Consider the following 17,864-nt stretch of genomic DNA (forward strand, 5'->3'; position numbering starts at 1 on the left):
ACAATTCATAAATTTTCCTGACTAGTACCTGATGGATCTGTCTATAGTAGTTAATACTTGGATAGTACTTGGATTTAGGTGGATCCTGGCCGGAATTGGACATATGTACATTACGTTGAAAATAATGACTGGCCAGGTGTGGTGGCTCACACCTGTAATCCCAGCACTTTGGGAGGCTGAGGCTGGTGATCACGAGGTCAAGAGATCGAGACCATCCTGGCCAACATAGTGAAACCCCGTATCTACCAAATCCAAAAAAATTAGCTGGATGTGGTGGCACATGCCTGTAGTCCCAGCTACTGGGGAGGCTGAGGCAGGAGAATCCCTTGAACCTAGGAGGTGGAGGTTACAGTGAGCCAAGATCACACCACTGCACTCCAGCCTGGTGATAGAGTGAGACTCCATCTCAAAAACAACAACAAAAAGAAAATAATGACCAAGAGATTAGAGTGATGGTTTTGTATGTGCTGCAGTCCAGCTGCAGTAGGACACTATTTCATCCTACTTAGGTAAGGAAAAAAAAAGTCAAGATAATAAAATATGGGACTGTACTGAGAGGGGAAATGTTCATGTTATTTGTCTAAAGAAAGATTTGACAAGCTGGTAAAATGAAATGAAAATGGATGACAACATCTTAGCAAAAAAGAACAAACAACAAAGTTGACTTTTGTGTGATGGTTCTCTTTTTGAAGTTATTATCAATGGTTTTTCTTAGTCATTGGTGAAGACTTTCTAAAGGAGTTGGAGAGCACACACTGCTGTAGGCATATGGAGCTTGAAATAATGGGACCATTGATTGGTCAGGCCAGTGAGAACAGCCTTTAGAACCAAACAGATCTGAATTTGTGTCGTCCATCTTGGAGTGGCATTAGCAGGTTACTTAACATCTCTAGGCCCTAGCCACAATTTCTGTGAAGTGTTGGTTTAAGGTTTAGAAGTAACTCTTGGTCTGTAATGAGAGCTCATTGAATCATCATTATTGTTGCCATTATTTCTATTTTCAGTTATCTACATTTTCATTTGGATGATAAATGCCTAAATCTGGGCAGTTTGTATGTTCATTTTCAGTACTCAGATGACTTTTAAAAATTTTTTTATTTTTATTTTTTATTTTTTTTGAGATGGAGGTTTGCTTTGTCACCTAGGCTGGAGTGCAGTGTCACAATCTCGGCTCACTGCAACCTCCACCTTCCGGGTTCAAGTGGTTCTTCTGCCTCAGCCTCCCGAGTAGCTGGCATGCCACCACACCCAGCTAATTTTTATGTTTTTAATAGAGATGAGGTTTCACCATGTTGGCCAGGAAAGCCTCAATCTCTTGACCTTGGCCCACCTCGGCCTCCCAAAGTGCTGGGATTACAGGTGTGAGCCACCGCGCCTGGCCAAATTTTTATTTTTTATTTTTCAGATGAAGTCTCGCTCTGTCACCCAGGCTGGAGTGGTGTGATCTCAGCTCACTGCAACCTCCGTCTCCTGGGTTCAAGTGATTCTCCTGCGTCAGCCTCCCCAGTAGCTGGGATTACAGGCGCGTACCACCACGCCCAGCTAATGTTTTTGTGTTTTTAGTAGAGACGAAGTTTTACCATGTTGGCCAGGATGTTCTCAAACTCCTGACCTCAAATGATCCGCCTGCCTTGGCCTCCCAAAGTGTTGGGATTACAGGCATGAGCTATCGCGCCCAGCTTCAAATGACTTTATTGGAAATATACTTTGTTCCCCTGTTACGTACTTTTCATTTGCTTGTTTCCCAACTGTGGCCAGGTGGCTTTAAAACCTGCACAAATTAGGGATGAATTCTCTTTCTCTGACAGTCTAACTTCGCATTTTTTTTTTTTGCATGAGAGAAGTTTCAAGATAATTAAGAGATAATATCACCAACTGGATAAAAGGTTTTAACTCTCCCCTAATTCCTTGGAAATTATAGTCCTAAGTACCATTCTTTCCTGCTCATTGCCTGAAAATTGGGGTTTTCAACTGAGAAGACCAAACTGGGTCATGTTTTTCTGGACATTTGTGGGTAGATTACAGTGGGGTATTACACATGCAAAGCCTTTGTCAACATGACCCCAGGTGATCAAGGGGGAGGTTTGACCCCATTTATTGCTCTTCTTAGGACATAAATTATGGGCTAGGCACAGCATTCTTGCCAGCTCATAGTGTTTTGTGGACACTGAAGGTTAGGTCTCTCTATGTTTTTTTGATACAGGCTTAAACAGCAAGTCAGCATCCTTTTAAAACAAAGAGGTACTTTTAGTGTATTGTGTTCTGTTAATTTACTGCCAGGAAAGAGATATACAGGTTTGTTCAGCATCTCCAGTTAGAAAAATGAGGATAGTGTCTGTCAACCTGTTGGTTTCCATGAGAAAGGAAACAAAAAGTTTTCTGTGTTGTATCGGGGGTGTGAGAATTCAGTGTTTATTCCTTTTTTTTTTTTTTTTTTTTTGAGACAGAGTCTTGCTCTGTTGCCCAGGCTGGAATACAGTGGCGCTCTCTCTTCTTATCGCAACCGCCGCCTCCCAGGTTCAAGCAATTCTTGTGCCTCAGCCTCCTGAGTAGCTGGGATTACAGGGACTTGCCACCACACTCAGTTAATTTTTGTATTTTTAGTAGAGATGGGGTTTCACCATGTTGGCCAGGCTGGTCTCAAACTCCTGACCTCTAGGATCTGCCAATCTCGGCCTCCCAAAGTGCTGGGATTACAGGTGTGAGCCATCACGCCCGGCCCAGTGTTTATTTCCTGTAATGATATAGGTATGATTTACATAAACAGGTAAGACCAAGCAGGCAGATTAAAAATCACTGGATTAGATGTGTGGTTGCTGTTTAAGTTCTAAGTTGAGGGTGAGAAAGTAGAAGGGCAGGACCAACAGAGAGCTTTTGGGAATTGTAATACCGGGCAGTCTTTTTCCAGAAGGTCTTATTCCCTGAATGTATGCAGCCTAAGGTTTGTGGGTCTGGACAGAGGACAGCGGACAGCTGAATGGTGTGTGGAGAGTGGAAAGGGGCAACACTTTGAGTTCCTTAAAAAACTTTAGAATATAAGGCCAGGCGTGGAGGCTCATGCCGTGATCCCAGCACTTTGGGAGGCTGAGACAGGTGGATCACCTGAGGTCAGGAGTTTGAGACCAGACTGCCCAGCATGGTGAAACCCTGTCTCTACTAAAAATACAAAACAATTATCTGGGCATGGTGGCATGCGCCTATAATCCCAGCTACTCGAGAGACTGAGGTAGGAGAATCGCTTGAACCCAGGAGGTGGAGGTTGCAGTGAGCTGAGATTGCGCCACTGCACTCCAGCCTGGGCGACAGAAGGAGACTCTGTCTAAAAAAAAAAAAAAAGACTTTAGAATATTTTTAGAGCCTGCAGATTTAACCATCTCAGTCTCTAAAACCCATAAATATGTAAGTGAAGTTAAAGAAAGCATTTTAATATTTTAAAGGCATGAAGTGAAAAATAATAAAGTAAGTTCAGTAGAAAAACATAAGAAGAAATGTTCAGAGAACTGTGGAAGCTGGCCATTGAGGAGCTGTATTTTATTTATTTACAAATTGTTATAAAGCTTTATTAATGTAATTTATGGTAGCATGTGAGTGATACTGATGATTATGCAGATGGAACTATTCGGATTAAATTAAGGCAGAGGTATTCATATGAGAAGAAAGTATTGGAAAAGGGAAATTCATGTTCTTGAAGAATTATGAATGTTTTCATATTTTCTGGTAGATACCTACACATCAGCAACAGTTAACCCCTTCAGAAAACAAATACAATTACATTCTAAAAGATAGAATCTATGGTATATAATTACATAATAATAATGATGATGGAGATAACATTATCTTTTGTATTCATGACATGTTAGTCACTGTATGAATTTATATTTCATGTTATTCACACAGTAATTCTGTTAGGTATGTTACTGCTGTTAACCACATCATACAGAGAAAAGAGACTCGGAGTGGTTAAATGACTCATCCAAGTCAGACAGTTAGCAAGTGGCAGCACTCGAATTTGATCCTTAGTAGTCTGATTTGACAGCCTGAACTGATAAATGCTGCCCTTTAGCAGATTTTGTAGTCTATTTCAAAGTAATTAGTTTTCTCCAGTTTTTGTCATTTTTCATTATTGATTTGTATGACTTATCTTTTAGTTTTTCATCTTTGATTATTCAAATTTGGAATTTTTCAGTTTTAGTTCCTTTTTATTTTTTTTACTTGTAACATATTACTTGCTCTTTAAAAATGTGGTATAGTTTTCATTGCACCTTGATTAGTGTATATCCACTGTTAACATTTTTGAAAATAGAGATAACTAAGAAGGTAAAAGGTCACCTGTTATTCTTCTACAGTTAAGAGAACCACAATTAATATATTTTGATGTATGTTCTTCTAGCCTCTTAAAATCCATTTTATTATATCCTTGTGATTTTACTGTAGATACAGTTTCCTGTGCATATTGCATTTTCATTTAATATTGTGACAAATATTTTCAAAGTTATTTTACTTATTCATGAAAGTAATTTTACATTACATTGTGGGAGCATGCCATATTTACTTAGCAATTCTACTTTGGGTATTTAATTGTTCCCAATATCTTCTATTGTAAATAATACAATATTCAATGTCTTTGTAAATATTTTCTTTCATTTAGGATTATTTTCTTTGTATATAGTCTACTCAATGAAAATATCAGAACCTCAGAAATTTGATATAATAGCTTATTAACATTTTTAAGGCTGCTGAATTATATTATGAAATTATTTTCTACTCTCAGTGCCCATTTCATTGCTGCTTGCCAGCACAAAAGTTACTTACTTCCATGCTTCAGTTTCTACATCTTTAAAAATGGAAATAATAGTACCTACCTCAAAGGATTGTTAATGAGACTGTAATGAATTACTGCCAAGCAGTTGGAACACGCCTAGCAGAATGTATGAACCCCCAAAACGTTAACTATTTGGCATTGTAATTTTTAGAATCTTTGTCCAAGTTGACAGGTAAAAACAGTATTTTAATGTTTGAATTTGCTTTTCTTTGATACCTAGAGATATTCAGATTTTTCTAAAAGGATTTTAGTTTTATTTTTTTTTTTAAGACATTTTTCTTTTTGTCCTTTGCTTTTTTTTTCTCTCCAAGGGTTATTAGTGTTTGAGCTCTTAACTGAAATGTTAAGCTTATGTGGCTTCTGTTGTTGCTGGAATTTCTAATTTATTATTTACTGTTGAATTTTTTAACCTATACTTATTTTCAGTTTTTATGTAATCAATTTATTTTTTTATTTGTAGTTTCTTCCACATTTTTTGAAGCTTGAAATCTTTTCACCCAGAAATGTGATAAGACTTGATGAGAAACAATGGCTAAATTAAAAGCAAACATAAAATAATATATCTGAAATGTATTTATGATTGTGGGGTGATGTAAGGATAAAAAAAATCTGCTCTTCTCTAAGCTATCACAATGTTATTTATTACATGTTTTTTTCTTTGATAGGCAGTATTTTCTTAATCTTGTATTAAATCCTTCATATTTCTTTACCATTTTAGTAATAAGGAAGCAGTTGAAGAATTATAGAGTTCTAATTAGTCCACTATTTCTCCAGTGTTATTTTTCTATACAGTGAATAAAGGAAGACGTTAAAACTAGTCCCTAAAAGTTTTCTTGTTCATGTAATTATCCAATTAGTTTGTTAATGAGTGTTGTGGTTGGACCATATGGTCTTTTTTTCTAAAACATGTATTAAATAAACAGTCCTCTACTTTTTTTTTTTTTTTAAATGAAGTTTGGATTTTTAAAGCTTTTTTAAAAAGTCTAGTTTTGTAAAGTGTAGAAGTGAAATTAACATTTAATTTCATAGGCTCTTTTGTCCCCTTCAGGTAGAATATTTAACGTGATAAATGATGCATCATAACTGCACATTTATGTTCCATGGTAAGAGTTCTGGGAAGTACAAGAAATAATGATTAAGAGAATAGTGGGATTGATTTATGAGCAAAAGAAGCTGGTCATTTATAGCATGTCTAATGATGGGCATGTTTAAAAGGAGAGACAATAGAAGGTTTGTATGTTTAGCAACTGTTCAGGCAAAGAGAAAAATTGTTTTGGGCAAATAAGACCATTGCTCCTGAAATGATGTGAAGAAAAAGAGTAATTTAGTTTAGAAAACAAATTAGCAAAAGTAGAAAATAAAAAATATATATTATTTACATTGGGAGCTGTTGGAAAGTGGAATCATCTCCCCAGAGAGCTGGTGGATGGGATAAACTAGCTGTCTCTGATTTCTGTAATTCATGGCAGATGCTTAGGAACAGGTTACATAAGAGGTTTCTGGGAATGGTTTAAAATGAAGTCTTGTAAAATGCGTAAGGTCAGACTGGGTGACCTAGGTGGTATATTCTGACTCTTTCAGATTCTGTGATAGCTTGTGGCATTCTGCTGTTCAGCACTAATGTACTGTGAGGATTATTTACTGGCAAATCCAATGAGCCTTTATTTGGTTTAAGATGGTAATTATTTGAAAAATAGTAATTGACCTAAGAATATACTTATTTTGGGCCAGTATCTTCTCCCCTCTCTTTGCTTTTTCATCAAATAAAAACAGCGTTTTTACTTGGTTAAATATTCTGTTGATTGTTGTTACCCTTTACTATTAATTGGCATTTCATGTCATTGGTGCATATCGTGTCTAGGACAGAATTAATACAGTGTTTGCAACATGAATTTGAATAACTTTCACCTGTAAAATACTAGCTCAGTTGATAGAATACTTCATCTTGCCGCATAAGTTCTGTTCCATAACAGTACAAATTTTTAAGTGGAATTTTATGTTTACATTCTTTATGTCAGTTGATAGCAGTGGTTACCAAAGTAGAATAGAAAGACGGTCAACGGGGGTATAGGAAGAAAATCTTAGAACTTTTATTTACTTATTTTTTAATCTTAGGAAATTGAGCTTTATGAACATTTACTAGAAGGAGGGGCATTGGTGGCCTCATTTGTTTTGCATTCCAGATGGACACGCATCATCTCAGGCCAGGGTGGGTGAGCCTCAAGTGGGGTGCCAGAGTTACTTTGACCCTGTTTGTTTCCAGTTAGAATGTGCTTGCTTGAGGGATTTGCAGATTTGCAGATGATATTATATAGTTCTAAACCTAGCCATCACAAAATGGGCAGGGAAAATATGGATGGGAGATATTTCTAATGAAAAATCTCTTCATCAGCTATATGACAAGTTTTAATGATCATTTGATCAGTCTGGCAGGAGGGCAGCAAAAAATTTATAATTATATGAAATTTGTATTTACATCCACTGTCATTAACAAGGAAACCTTCCTAAGGATCCATTTTGTGACATGAGATATTGGCTAATGTAATATGAAATTACTCACATTAGTGAGACCTTTCAGAAATGTTTATTCTTAAATCTGTTTATTTAAACCTTGAGTCATCCTTTTAAAATATATGTATTTGTGCATCTATTACAATTTAGGTGATACAGTGCACAGAATTACACATGTATAATTTGTAAATATACAACTAGGGAACACATTTCAAAATTATTTAATGCATGTGTAATAGGAATAATTTGAGGCATGTTTTTCAAATAAGTTTAAAGATAAAGAGGTTCACATTTTTTAGTTGTTGTATTATTATTTTACTTATACAGTTTAAATGTTTTATATGTTATCTTGTTGTAATGCCATTGGTGTTAAATCATGTTTAGGTGACTTTTCCAGGTTGAAATGAAAAAAGGTGAAGTAGAATGGAATTAATCAAGTTGTGAAATTAGTCATTGCAGGTGAAATAGGTGTTCAGTAACCCAGATCTCTAGAATTTAATAATAAAGGCATTGTGCTAATTTAACTCATTTGTGAAGAAGCTGGATGTAAATCTGGAAGAAATATGAGTTACAAAGTATTCTTTAAGAAGTGCTTTAATAATTTTGAGGACAGATAAGAGGAAACCAAGTTAATTGTGTTTTATCAGAACTTTTAAGTGCTTTTATTTAACAGATAGCTGAGAATTATTTATTACTCTGTTCATTGTTTGAATTAAAATTAATATCAAGTGTTGCTTGAATAGTCTTTTTTCCTTTTACACTTAAATAGGCTAGACATTTGCTTTGTTTATACCATTAATTTGTTTTCACACAGGCTGCAAAGGTAGCCATCAACTCAGAATTAATTAGTGAAATCAAAATTAATGAGGTTTTACTATATTGGGTCATTTCTGCTTCAGGCCAGTTTTCTTTATATGAGTTGGACTAGCATTTTTTTGAAAGAAGAAAAATTAGATTTATTTTAATCCATATTTAAAAAGCACGAAACCATCTTTTCTTGTGAGTTAAGTACCTCTAATAACTATGCTTTCTTGGGCTTAGTAATATTGATTTTTTTTTTGTTTTCATTCTTGATTATTTTGGCTATTTCCAGTCTTATTACAGTAAAGCTAAAGTTAACTCTTTAGATACTTATTTACAGAGATGGTATATCATTTTTACTTTTCTTTTTTAAGATGGAGTCTCACTCCGTCATCCAGACTAGAGTGCAATGGCGTGATCTCAGTTCCATGCAACTTCCGTCTGCAGGTTCAAGCGATTCTCCTTCCTCAGCCTCCCCGTCGGCTACTGTTTTGTATTTTTAGTAGAGACGAGCTTCCACCATATTAGCCAGGCTGGTCTTGAACTTTTGACCTCAGGTGATCCATCCCCCTCAACCTCCCAAAGTGCTGGTATTATACGTGTGAGCCACTGCCTGGCCTGGAACAGTTTTTTGTAGATTAAGCTTGTTATTTGCAAATTTTCATTATTACACTATGTGAAAGGGGAATAAAAGTGTTCTTTAAAACATATTTAGTTAAATTTGTGTGTCAGAGGAGAATGCATCATGTAGAAATGAAAAAGCTAGAATCTTGGAGTTAAAGCTCTTTTTTTTAACCTTCAGAAAATTACATCTCATAATCTACTTTTTAAAGCAGATCCTATGCTCTTATTTAATACTCATTTTGTATGTCCTTTATTTTTGCTACATAACAGTAATAATATAATGTAGAGCTTTTAAGTCTTATGAAGATAGATTACGTTTTCTTAAATCTTTGAAATTATCTGCCTGTGTATCTATGGGGAGGGTGAAAGTTCTGACAGGGAAACTTCTCGTGAGGGGTTGATAATGTGGAAGGTCAAGTTTCTCATAAGAATGGGAAAGACTTTTTTCTTTGCTTAATGGCTCTAGTCCTCTCTCTGCTAAATTACAAACTATGGTAAGGAGATCTTTGACAGAGAGAGAGTATGCGCAGCTCAGTCGTTGTCAGTAGCTTTGTGTCACCTCAGATGTTGAGATCTCCAACAGGGCAAAATTTAAGAACACCTAACAGAGAATATTGGCAAAACTTCATATTGACTCATACTTCATTTTCTCCACTTTTTGAAAAGGAATGACTAGAGTGTATGTGAGCATGAATGAAATGACTTTCAACGTGGGGACTAGCAAGTAGGTCAGTTAGATGTGTGGCACTAATTAGGGATTAGCTCTTTATAAAGAAGATTTTGGACAGTTTGTAAGTCTAAGTAGCAGAATCAAAAGTAGGGTCAGTGGCCAGGCGTGGTGGTTCACGCCTGTAGTCCTAGCACTTTGGGAGGCTGAGGCAGGCGGATTGCTTGAGCCCAGGGGTTCAAGACTAGCCTGGGCAACCTAGAGGCTCTATTAAATATAATATATATATATATAAAACAGTGGTGTTGGATGTGTGAATACTGTGATTGATAAGTGCCTGATGAAAGGATATAAACAGATGAAAAGGAATACTGTTTAGGCATCATTTTTTAAGTTCATTATACCCATAGAAAAAGATAACTGTTTCTTTCATGAGGGAAATAAATAAAATGACCACTTTTTGACAGATTAATGTTGCAAAATAGAATATTGTAGTTAACCATTAATGTAGCAACCAACCCTTTTTATAAAATGAATAATGGATATATTTGACAAAGTCAGTACTGATGATAAGCTGTAGAAATGCAAAACATCCATTGTATTAAACTCTTGCTTTGAGTTAACAGCATGCATATGTAGCTCTGTGTGTGTGTGTGTGTGTGTGTGTGTGTGTGTATTTACCCAGTTTTGTTCTAACATACCCAAATTTAACTATTTTTGTAGTTTGCCATTTTGTTTTGATTTGTTAATTATAAAACTAATTTGTGTGTGTCAGAGTCAACCGCCCCTCAGTTTTTAATGTCTTTTGTAAAGACATTAAGAATCACATTTCATGTTTCAATTGAATCTTTATCAGGAAAATAAGTAAGCTTAAAAAATGCTTTAAAAATTATATATAATGTTTTAATAAAGGTTTGTAATACCATTTCTCTGAACTTAGTTTTTTTTTTTAACTTTTAACATGAGTAAACACCTGTTATGCTGATTATAGTGTATAATTATAATACACAAAGTACAAATAAAGCTAACAAAGAATAAAAATAAAACAGTTGAATTTAAGAACAAAGTAAATAGTTAAATATTACTGTCATCTTTGTTTTATTACTATGCTGCTTCATTCAAACATTGATTTTAGGTTGTTTACAAAAATAAACATTATCTAGTAAGATAAAAATAAAGCTAAATCATAGTGAAGAGAATATAAAGGAAGAAAGCAAATGAGACCACTGATAGGCCATATTCCGATACTTATGCCCAAGATCCAGCACTGTTATAGATAGAAAATTCAGTCCTGAGTTTCCAAAGTGTGTTCATCTAAAACTAGGTCTTAATAAGATTACTATGGTCAAACAACTTTGGAGATGAATGATGTTGTATCCCCTTGACGAGATAATTATGGTCACAGCATTCTAAAGGTTCTTGGAAGTTCTGTGGTTAAAAACAACAGCTACCACCTAACCTCAGTATTGTCAGTATTTCCCATGTACATTTGACCACACTTTCCTCCCTTTTTTTCACCTAGTATCTATCCACGTGTCCTATATTGAGATACTGATCTTTAGTTTAAAAACAGCCTGTTTGCTTAGGAGAACCCAGCAGCGTGAGGTTTGATGTGTTTTTTCTTTAGATCCCATACAAGGAAAAGAGTATATATATAGTGCAGTGAGCCTCACCTTCAATAAATAGCCACGATATGTACAAGAATGAGTTTCAAATGGCTGTTTTTATATGGTTTCTCTCAGTATGACCTGAAAGCATAATCTAGTAAGTCACTGAGAAGTTAAGTTTTCAATTGTTTATAAATTGTTTTACAGAAATACAGACTTTAATTTTTAATTTTTTAGGTCATAGGTTCAGTTCTCTCTTACCAGAGAAAATCTTTGATTATTTACATCTTGTCTTGTTCTAAAAAGGAGTTGAAGGGCAAAAACTAGAGGTGAGCAGAAAATATACAGCAGAACATTTAATTGGCTATTGTGTGGCTAGTTGAGGTGGTGCATCTGCTGACATTACAGATAGACACCATGAAAGAAACAGGAATGCATATCTACAGATAATGTGAATATCTATGACTCCTAAGAAATGATCATGGCAGAGGGACGGTGAGGGTATTGTTTTTGAGCAAAGGTGCAGGAAAGAGCATGGGTCTAAATGAAAGAGTCACAGACAGAAAGAAGCGCTGCAGAAAGCAGCTCCCGCAGCAAACAAAGGAAAGTTCACACCATGGAAAGAGAACACCTAATAACAGATCAATTTTTTCTCAGCTTTGCCTGCTCCAATATAGTAATCATTTTAGTGAGGTCATCTTTACATTTGAACAGCAGTTTTTCCAATCTTTTACAGTCTTTAATCTAGAATTAATTTAGTATAAAAATATTTTGATGATTGATCTGGGTTTTATGTATAATATAAAGGAATACATTTTTCAACATGACCTAATATTGTGGTTGTTTTTCAGTGGCAGCAAATGTATAATTAATTTTGCCTTAAGTTATTGAAAACAGGATCCATTTTATTTTAAATTTAATTTAAATACAATTAAGGTTTATTCTTCTTTTCAGGCAAGAGTACAGCACTGCATCTGCTCTGTAGCCAGTGACCACTCGGTAGGACTTCTAAGTTTGCGAGAGAAAAAATGCATAATGTTGGCATCTCGTCACCTTTTTCCTATTCAAGTAATCAAATGGAGGCCTTCTGATGATTATCTGGTAGTGGGGTGTTCAGATGGTTCTGTGTACGTCTGGCAAATGGATACTGGTAAGAACGAGTATGAAGAGATACTATAGATAATTAAATGGGTATATTTCGTTTCCTAGAAATGAAAATGTCTTTTGAATGAAGAAAAAAGCCTTGAAATGTAAAATAGTTGCTACTTTTATTTCTAATTAAGTGGCCTCTTTTTTGTTCTGCTATGCCAAATGCTTGTAGAATATTTCATGAATCTTTAAAAGCATGTAATTGAGGATAATATGCAGATGAGGACAGACATGGACAACAAAGTATGTATGATTCCTGTATAATTCACGAGTAAACTGTGAACAAGAAGAAATCACCAGGTTCACATGTAGTGAAAAAGATACAACCCTTTTTTCTTTGAACAGCAGAAAAGCAATGCTGGGCAGTTAATTGTATGAGGTAATTAAAATGAAGTTTTCAAGTTCTAGAGAGAACATTTAAAATTTCAAATTTCAGGAAGTTTATGTATTGGGGGTATAATGTAGAACAAGTAATGCTTAGCTTAAAACCACAGACAATAATATGTGATGTTTATACACAGACTGCCATGGTTTTCCCTCAGAAATTTGCAAGTATATAACTAAATTTTATTGGTTTAGGCCTTTTTTACTTTTACAATTTTCAGTAGTCATCTATCAGTTATGGAAGTCTTTCTTTTGATTCCTAGTTGTACTAATATTTCTACTAGATTTTTTTCTTTTCTTCATCTTTGTTTTAAATAGTGTTTTTTGAAATCAGACTATAAACATATTTCTGCATGCACTATTGTGCAAAAGGGAGTTCTCTTAAGCCTTTTGGGAATAAATAGTCATAAGCTTCAGTAATCTTTATTTATTGTCTTCATTTTAACTGGTAGTACATAGGCAATCTTTACAAGAGGAAGCCTTCTTGAAGTCTGTCAAACTTCCTTGCTTTTGCGTGTAAGTTTTCTTTCTCTTGTCTCTCATTGTAAAAGAGATTCATACTTTTGGTCATGTTTTAAAAGCACAAAAGTATTAGAAAAGAAGAAAGATGAACCCACATCTCATTGCTCAGTGGTAAATGTTAACATTTTTGGCAAATTACTTCCTAATCTCTTTCTGGGCATTTAAAAAAACAGAATTGCTGTTGTACTACACATGCAATTTTATATCTTTCTTTTGTGTGTCTTTATGTTATGCCCTATCTGCTGAATAGCAGTCTTGTGTTTTATTTTTTTTTAGTCCACTTCATAAACTGAATATATGGAATTTGTCTTGGCTCTAGAGTCAGACTGTTTAGTTTGAACTTAGGATGGACTCCTAGCTAGCCCTGTGACCTATTCCAAGTCACTGAATATTTATCCCTCAATTTCCTCACCTGTAAAATTAGGGTAATAATATTTTCTATCTTAAAGCATTTCTGAGAGAATAAAATGAGATAATATTTCCCTGACATGTGGTAAACAGAATATAAGTATGTATGTATGTATATGTGTGTGCAATTATAAGCCTATGTGTGTGTGTATACATGCATGTGTATGTATTTCCTACTACTATTATTAAAGAAGCATGGTGTTTAACTTGCTACTTTGTTGAACTTGGGAGTATGACGTTATCTACATTTAGAAATAATTTTTTGGGAATTAGTACTAAAGAAAATTCTTACAGCAGTAATGGTATTTGTAAGACACTGTATTAAAATACTGTCAATATTAAGACTGGGCACAGTGGCTCATACCTGTAGTCCTAGCACTTTGGGAGGTGGAGAGGAGTGGATTGCTTGAGCCAAGGAGTTTGAGACCATCCTGGGCAACATGGTGAAACACCATCTCTACAAAAAAATACAAAAATTAGCTGGGTGTGGTGACACATGCCTGTGTCCCACCCACTCAGGTGGCTGAGGTGAGAGAATCACTTGAGACCAGGAGGTCGAGGCTACAGTGAGCTGTGATTGCACCACTGCACCCCAACCTGGGAGACAGAGAGACACTCTGCCTTAAAAAAAAAAATCTGTAACTATTAAATTAATAGCTGATATATTTTAAGTGAAAATGTATAGTAAACTTGTCTAGGACTTGTTCAAATTAAATATTAAGAGAGTATCATTTTTCTGAACTTTTCTGATGCTTAAATATATAATACTTGAATATTTCAGATACTCTAAATATCTTTGTGAAGAATATAAAGCGAAATTATTTACAAATGAGGCCTTACTGGTAGACAAAGTTACTGTTCTAGTAATTTTTCTAGAAGGAAATGACAAATAGGCCCTAACTGTGGGGGTACTGGAAGAGGTTATTGTTATAATCAGTTTAGTATAATTAAGCCCAATTTAGATAAAATACAGCATGTAATATTGAAATTACATGCTGAAGATTTGGGTAAACAGTCAGTCAATATGACATTCAAGATAAATGCTATAGAGAAGCTAAATTTATTTTGGATTTCAACCATAATAGGAGGCATACCTTGTTTTTTTCCTCCTTTTTGTTCATGCTGTAGCTAGTGATATAAAGTTCCCTGGGGAGTCAGTAAGGTACATCCTGGAGGTATTGACATTATTTATTTATTAAATTTATTTATTTATTAAATAAATAAAAAATGAAGCTAGGAAAATCAGATTCAGCCAGAGTTTGATGTATGAAATGTATTTAAACTCTGAGGAGATACTTGATCCCTCTTGTTAGTGTTTTGGGAATGTATTTTTACAAATGCAGCCATACCATGTTAACCCTGTTTTGCATACTGGGCAATTTTCTAGTTATTGTTTTGAGTTATACTGATGTTTCTAACTTAAAACACTTGAAGTGTCTTTCCTTTATATGTTTATGCAGCATGTTTACACATTTTTTTTCCTTCAAATGAGTGCTTTGTGTTTTCAGTTCATATTTCCTTGTGAAATGCAGCCAAAGCTAGTAATACAAAATGTAGAGAGCTGGAGTTCTAGAACCTTTTGTTCTTTTATTGTGACATTTTCTTATATGCAATAGCAATGTAATAGTGATGTAATGGCCATGGAAATTATTCTTTTACATCTCTAAATAGTTAAAAAACTACCCAAACACTAGCAACAAGATTGAGCCAGATGAATCTCTTGCTTCCCTCTTATGAACTTAAGGTGGGCCACTGACCTAGGTGGCTTCTGTGGAGCTGCTTATGTGCTTCTGGGATCAACTGCCTCATTTTTCCCGTTTGATATTCCCAGTAAGTATGCAGTGCCATTGACAAGGTCAGAATCCTGTTTCTTTGGGAAACAGGCATGCTGAAAGTAATGACTGATGTTACAAAATGTTCTTCTTATCTAGTCATTACTAAGCCTAAACCACATTCTCATCTGCTTCTTTTTATCATTCTTGCTACACAACAAAAGTGATTCCCACATCGTATTTCTATTCCTTATGTATAATTATTAGATGTTCTTGTACAAATGCAAGTGCCATTAATGCTTGACAAATATCAGGAATTAGTGTATGAGGACTTGTGAATTTATTTGTTATGTGACGTTTCTTTTTATGTTCTGCTCTCCATGTTTTCTAATATTTCTGTTTTTGCGTGTACTTCATGAAATATGCATTTGAGTCTCCTTTTTGAACTTAAGTACCTAATGAAATCTAGTAGGGCATTATGAATTAATGTATGTTTGTATGTCTTTTGAAAAACACATAAAGCATGGCTAACAAAAAGCCTGTGTTTTAGGGACTCAGATTGTCATATAAGTAAAGTCTTAGTGACTGTTATTCTTCCTTAAGACTAAGTTTTGAAAACGTTTTTCATGCTTTTATTTTGATGCATTTAAATTGATGTTTTTCTCTTGTTACTAAAATTGCTGAAGAGAATCAGGAGGTAGTGTTGAAGTTCAGCCTTTTGTTATTAGTGGAGGGTTTTAGTAGCATGTGTTTTCCTCATGTATTTGACCCTTTGCCAGTAGTATTTAATACAGTGGAAGTTAGATCTTACATTTGTATTTCATTATATATTGCCATTACATCATCAGCTTTTCTGTACATTTTTGCTTTTCATTCTATTACAAAACATGCAATAGGACAGGGGAAGACACAGAAAATGAATGGGTTAAGAAAAAGAGGTAATTGACTAAAACCTTGGTAAGACCAAGTATAATCAGAGAGTTTCTTTTTTCTCTTTTAATGATTGACTCTATGAAATCTTACATATTTACCTACCTATGTAGTTACCATTTTCGTTGCTTCCCTTTTTGAAGGAAGAGGTTTAGAGTGGAGATATGACTGTCCTTACTACTCCCTCCTCTCACAACCCCTCCATGCAATTAATCACTAAGTCTTTCCCATTAGGTCTCCCTCACCTACTTTTTTATTCTTGAAAGTGTACCATTAATTTATGGGCATATTTTTCCATACCTAGGCTATCTTTATTGGGTACCCTGCCTACTCTTTCTACCTTCTAATTCATCCTGTACTCTGCTGGGAAATTAATCCTAGGAAAGAAAACACTGACAACACTTGCTTCATATGAATGTCTTAATGAATAAAGCATAGACAATATTAGTTCATAAAGTCTTCAGGACAAGGTCTTCCATAGTGTGGCACCTTCCTACCTTTCTGTCTTTACCTCTTGCTGTTCTTTTACACAAACCAGTTTCTCTAGTCAATAATAATTGGGTCACTCCCAATTCTTGTTGCTAGTATCATCCATACTGTTTTCATGATTTTCACTCACTTGGAACATTGCTTTTTTCCTTCCATTTTTTTTGTTTGTTTAAAACAAACAAAAATATCTATGACATTTTCAGGAAATTTGAATAATAAGAATGCAGTCTTGCATATTTACCTGTGTAGTCACCATTTCCATTGCTCTTTATTGCCTTGTGTAAAGATGCAGATTTTTGCCTGGAGTCATTTTTCTTTTGTCTAAAATTTAATTTTTATTTTAGTATCGGTCTGCAGGTGATGAATTCTTTCAGCTTTTGCGTATTTGAAAAAACTCTATTTTATCTTCATTTTTAAAGGCTATTTTCTCTAGATATAGAATTCTAGATCAACAGGTTTTTGTCTTTTGCTTCCTCTACTCCAGCTGTCTTCTGGGTTGCATTATTTCCAGCGAGAAATCTGCTGTCATCCTTATGTTTCTTCTATATGTAACATTTCTTTTCTCTGGCTGCTTTTAAAATTTTTCCTTAATTACTGGTTTTGAGCAATTTGATTGCGGTTTTCTTTATATTTCTTGTTCTTGGGGTTTGTTATACTTATTAGATCATGGCTGTATAGATTTTATCAAATTTGGAAAACTTTTGGCCATAATTTATTCAAATACATTTTCTCCCCTCCATTTTCTTTTCTTTTCTTTGGAGACTCCAATTATATGTCTTTTAAGCCATTTGAAGTTGTTCCTCAGCTCACTGTGATGGTAGTTTCATTTTTAAAAATTATTTTTTTGTTTCATTTTATATAATTTCTATTACTGTGCCTTCAAGTTTACTGATATTTTCTTCTATAATGTCTAATCTAATTATTCCTATCTAGTGTATTTTTCATCCCGAACATTGTAGTTTACATTTCTAAAAGCTAGATTTTGGTCTTTTGATATCTTCTATGTCTCTTTGCAAACCTTTTGAACATCTGGAATATAATTATAATACCTTAATGCCTTTGTCTTCTAATTTTCATATCTTTGTCAGTTCTGGGTTTGTTTTCTTGGTTTGATTTTTTTTTTTTTCCCACTCAGTATTGATCTTTTTTTTGACATGCCTGGTAATTTTTTTTTTTTT

At 34.5% G+C, this 17,864-nt stretch overlaps 1 protein-coding gene across 2 annotated transcripts in view; it reads left to right on the forward strand.

Moving 5' to 3' along the window:
• Positions 1-17,864, forward strand: part of WDR7 (WD repeat domain 7) — a 388,356-nt gene that overhangs the window by 56,224 nt on the left and 314,268 nt on the right. For both annotated transcript variants that reach the window (XM_025365405.1, XM_025365406.1), the window contains exon 13: positions 11,987-12,182. In XM_025365405.1, the coding sequence (XP_025221190.1) occupies positions 11,987-12,182 (196 nt within the window). The remainder of the gene's footprint in view (positions 1-11,986; positions 12,183-17,864) is intronic.

This window comes from Theropithecus gelada, chromosome 18 (assembly GCF_003255815.1).
Source record: "Theropithecus gelada isolate Dixy chromosome 18, Tgel_1.0, whole genome shotgun sequence".
Taxonomy (NCBI): domain Eukaryota; kingdom Metazoa; phylum Chordata; class Mammalia; order Primates; family Cercopithecidae; genus Theropithecus; species Theropithecus gelada.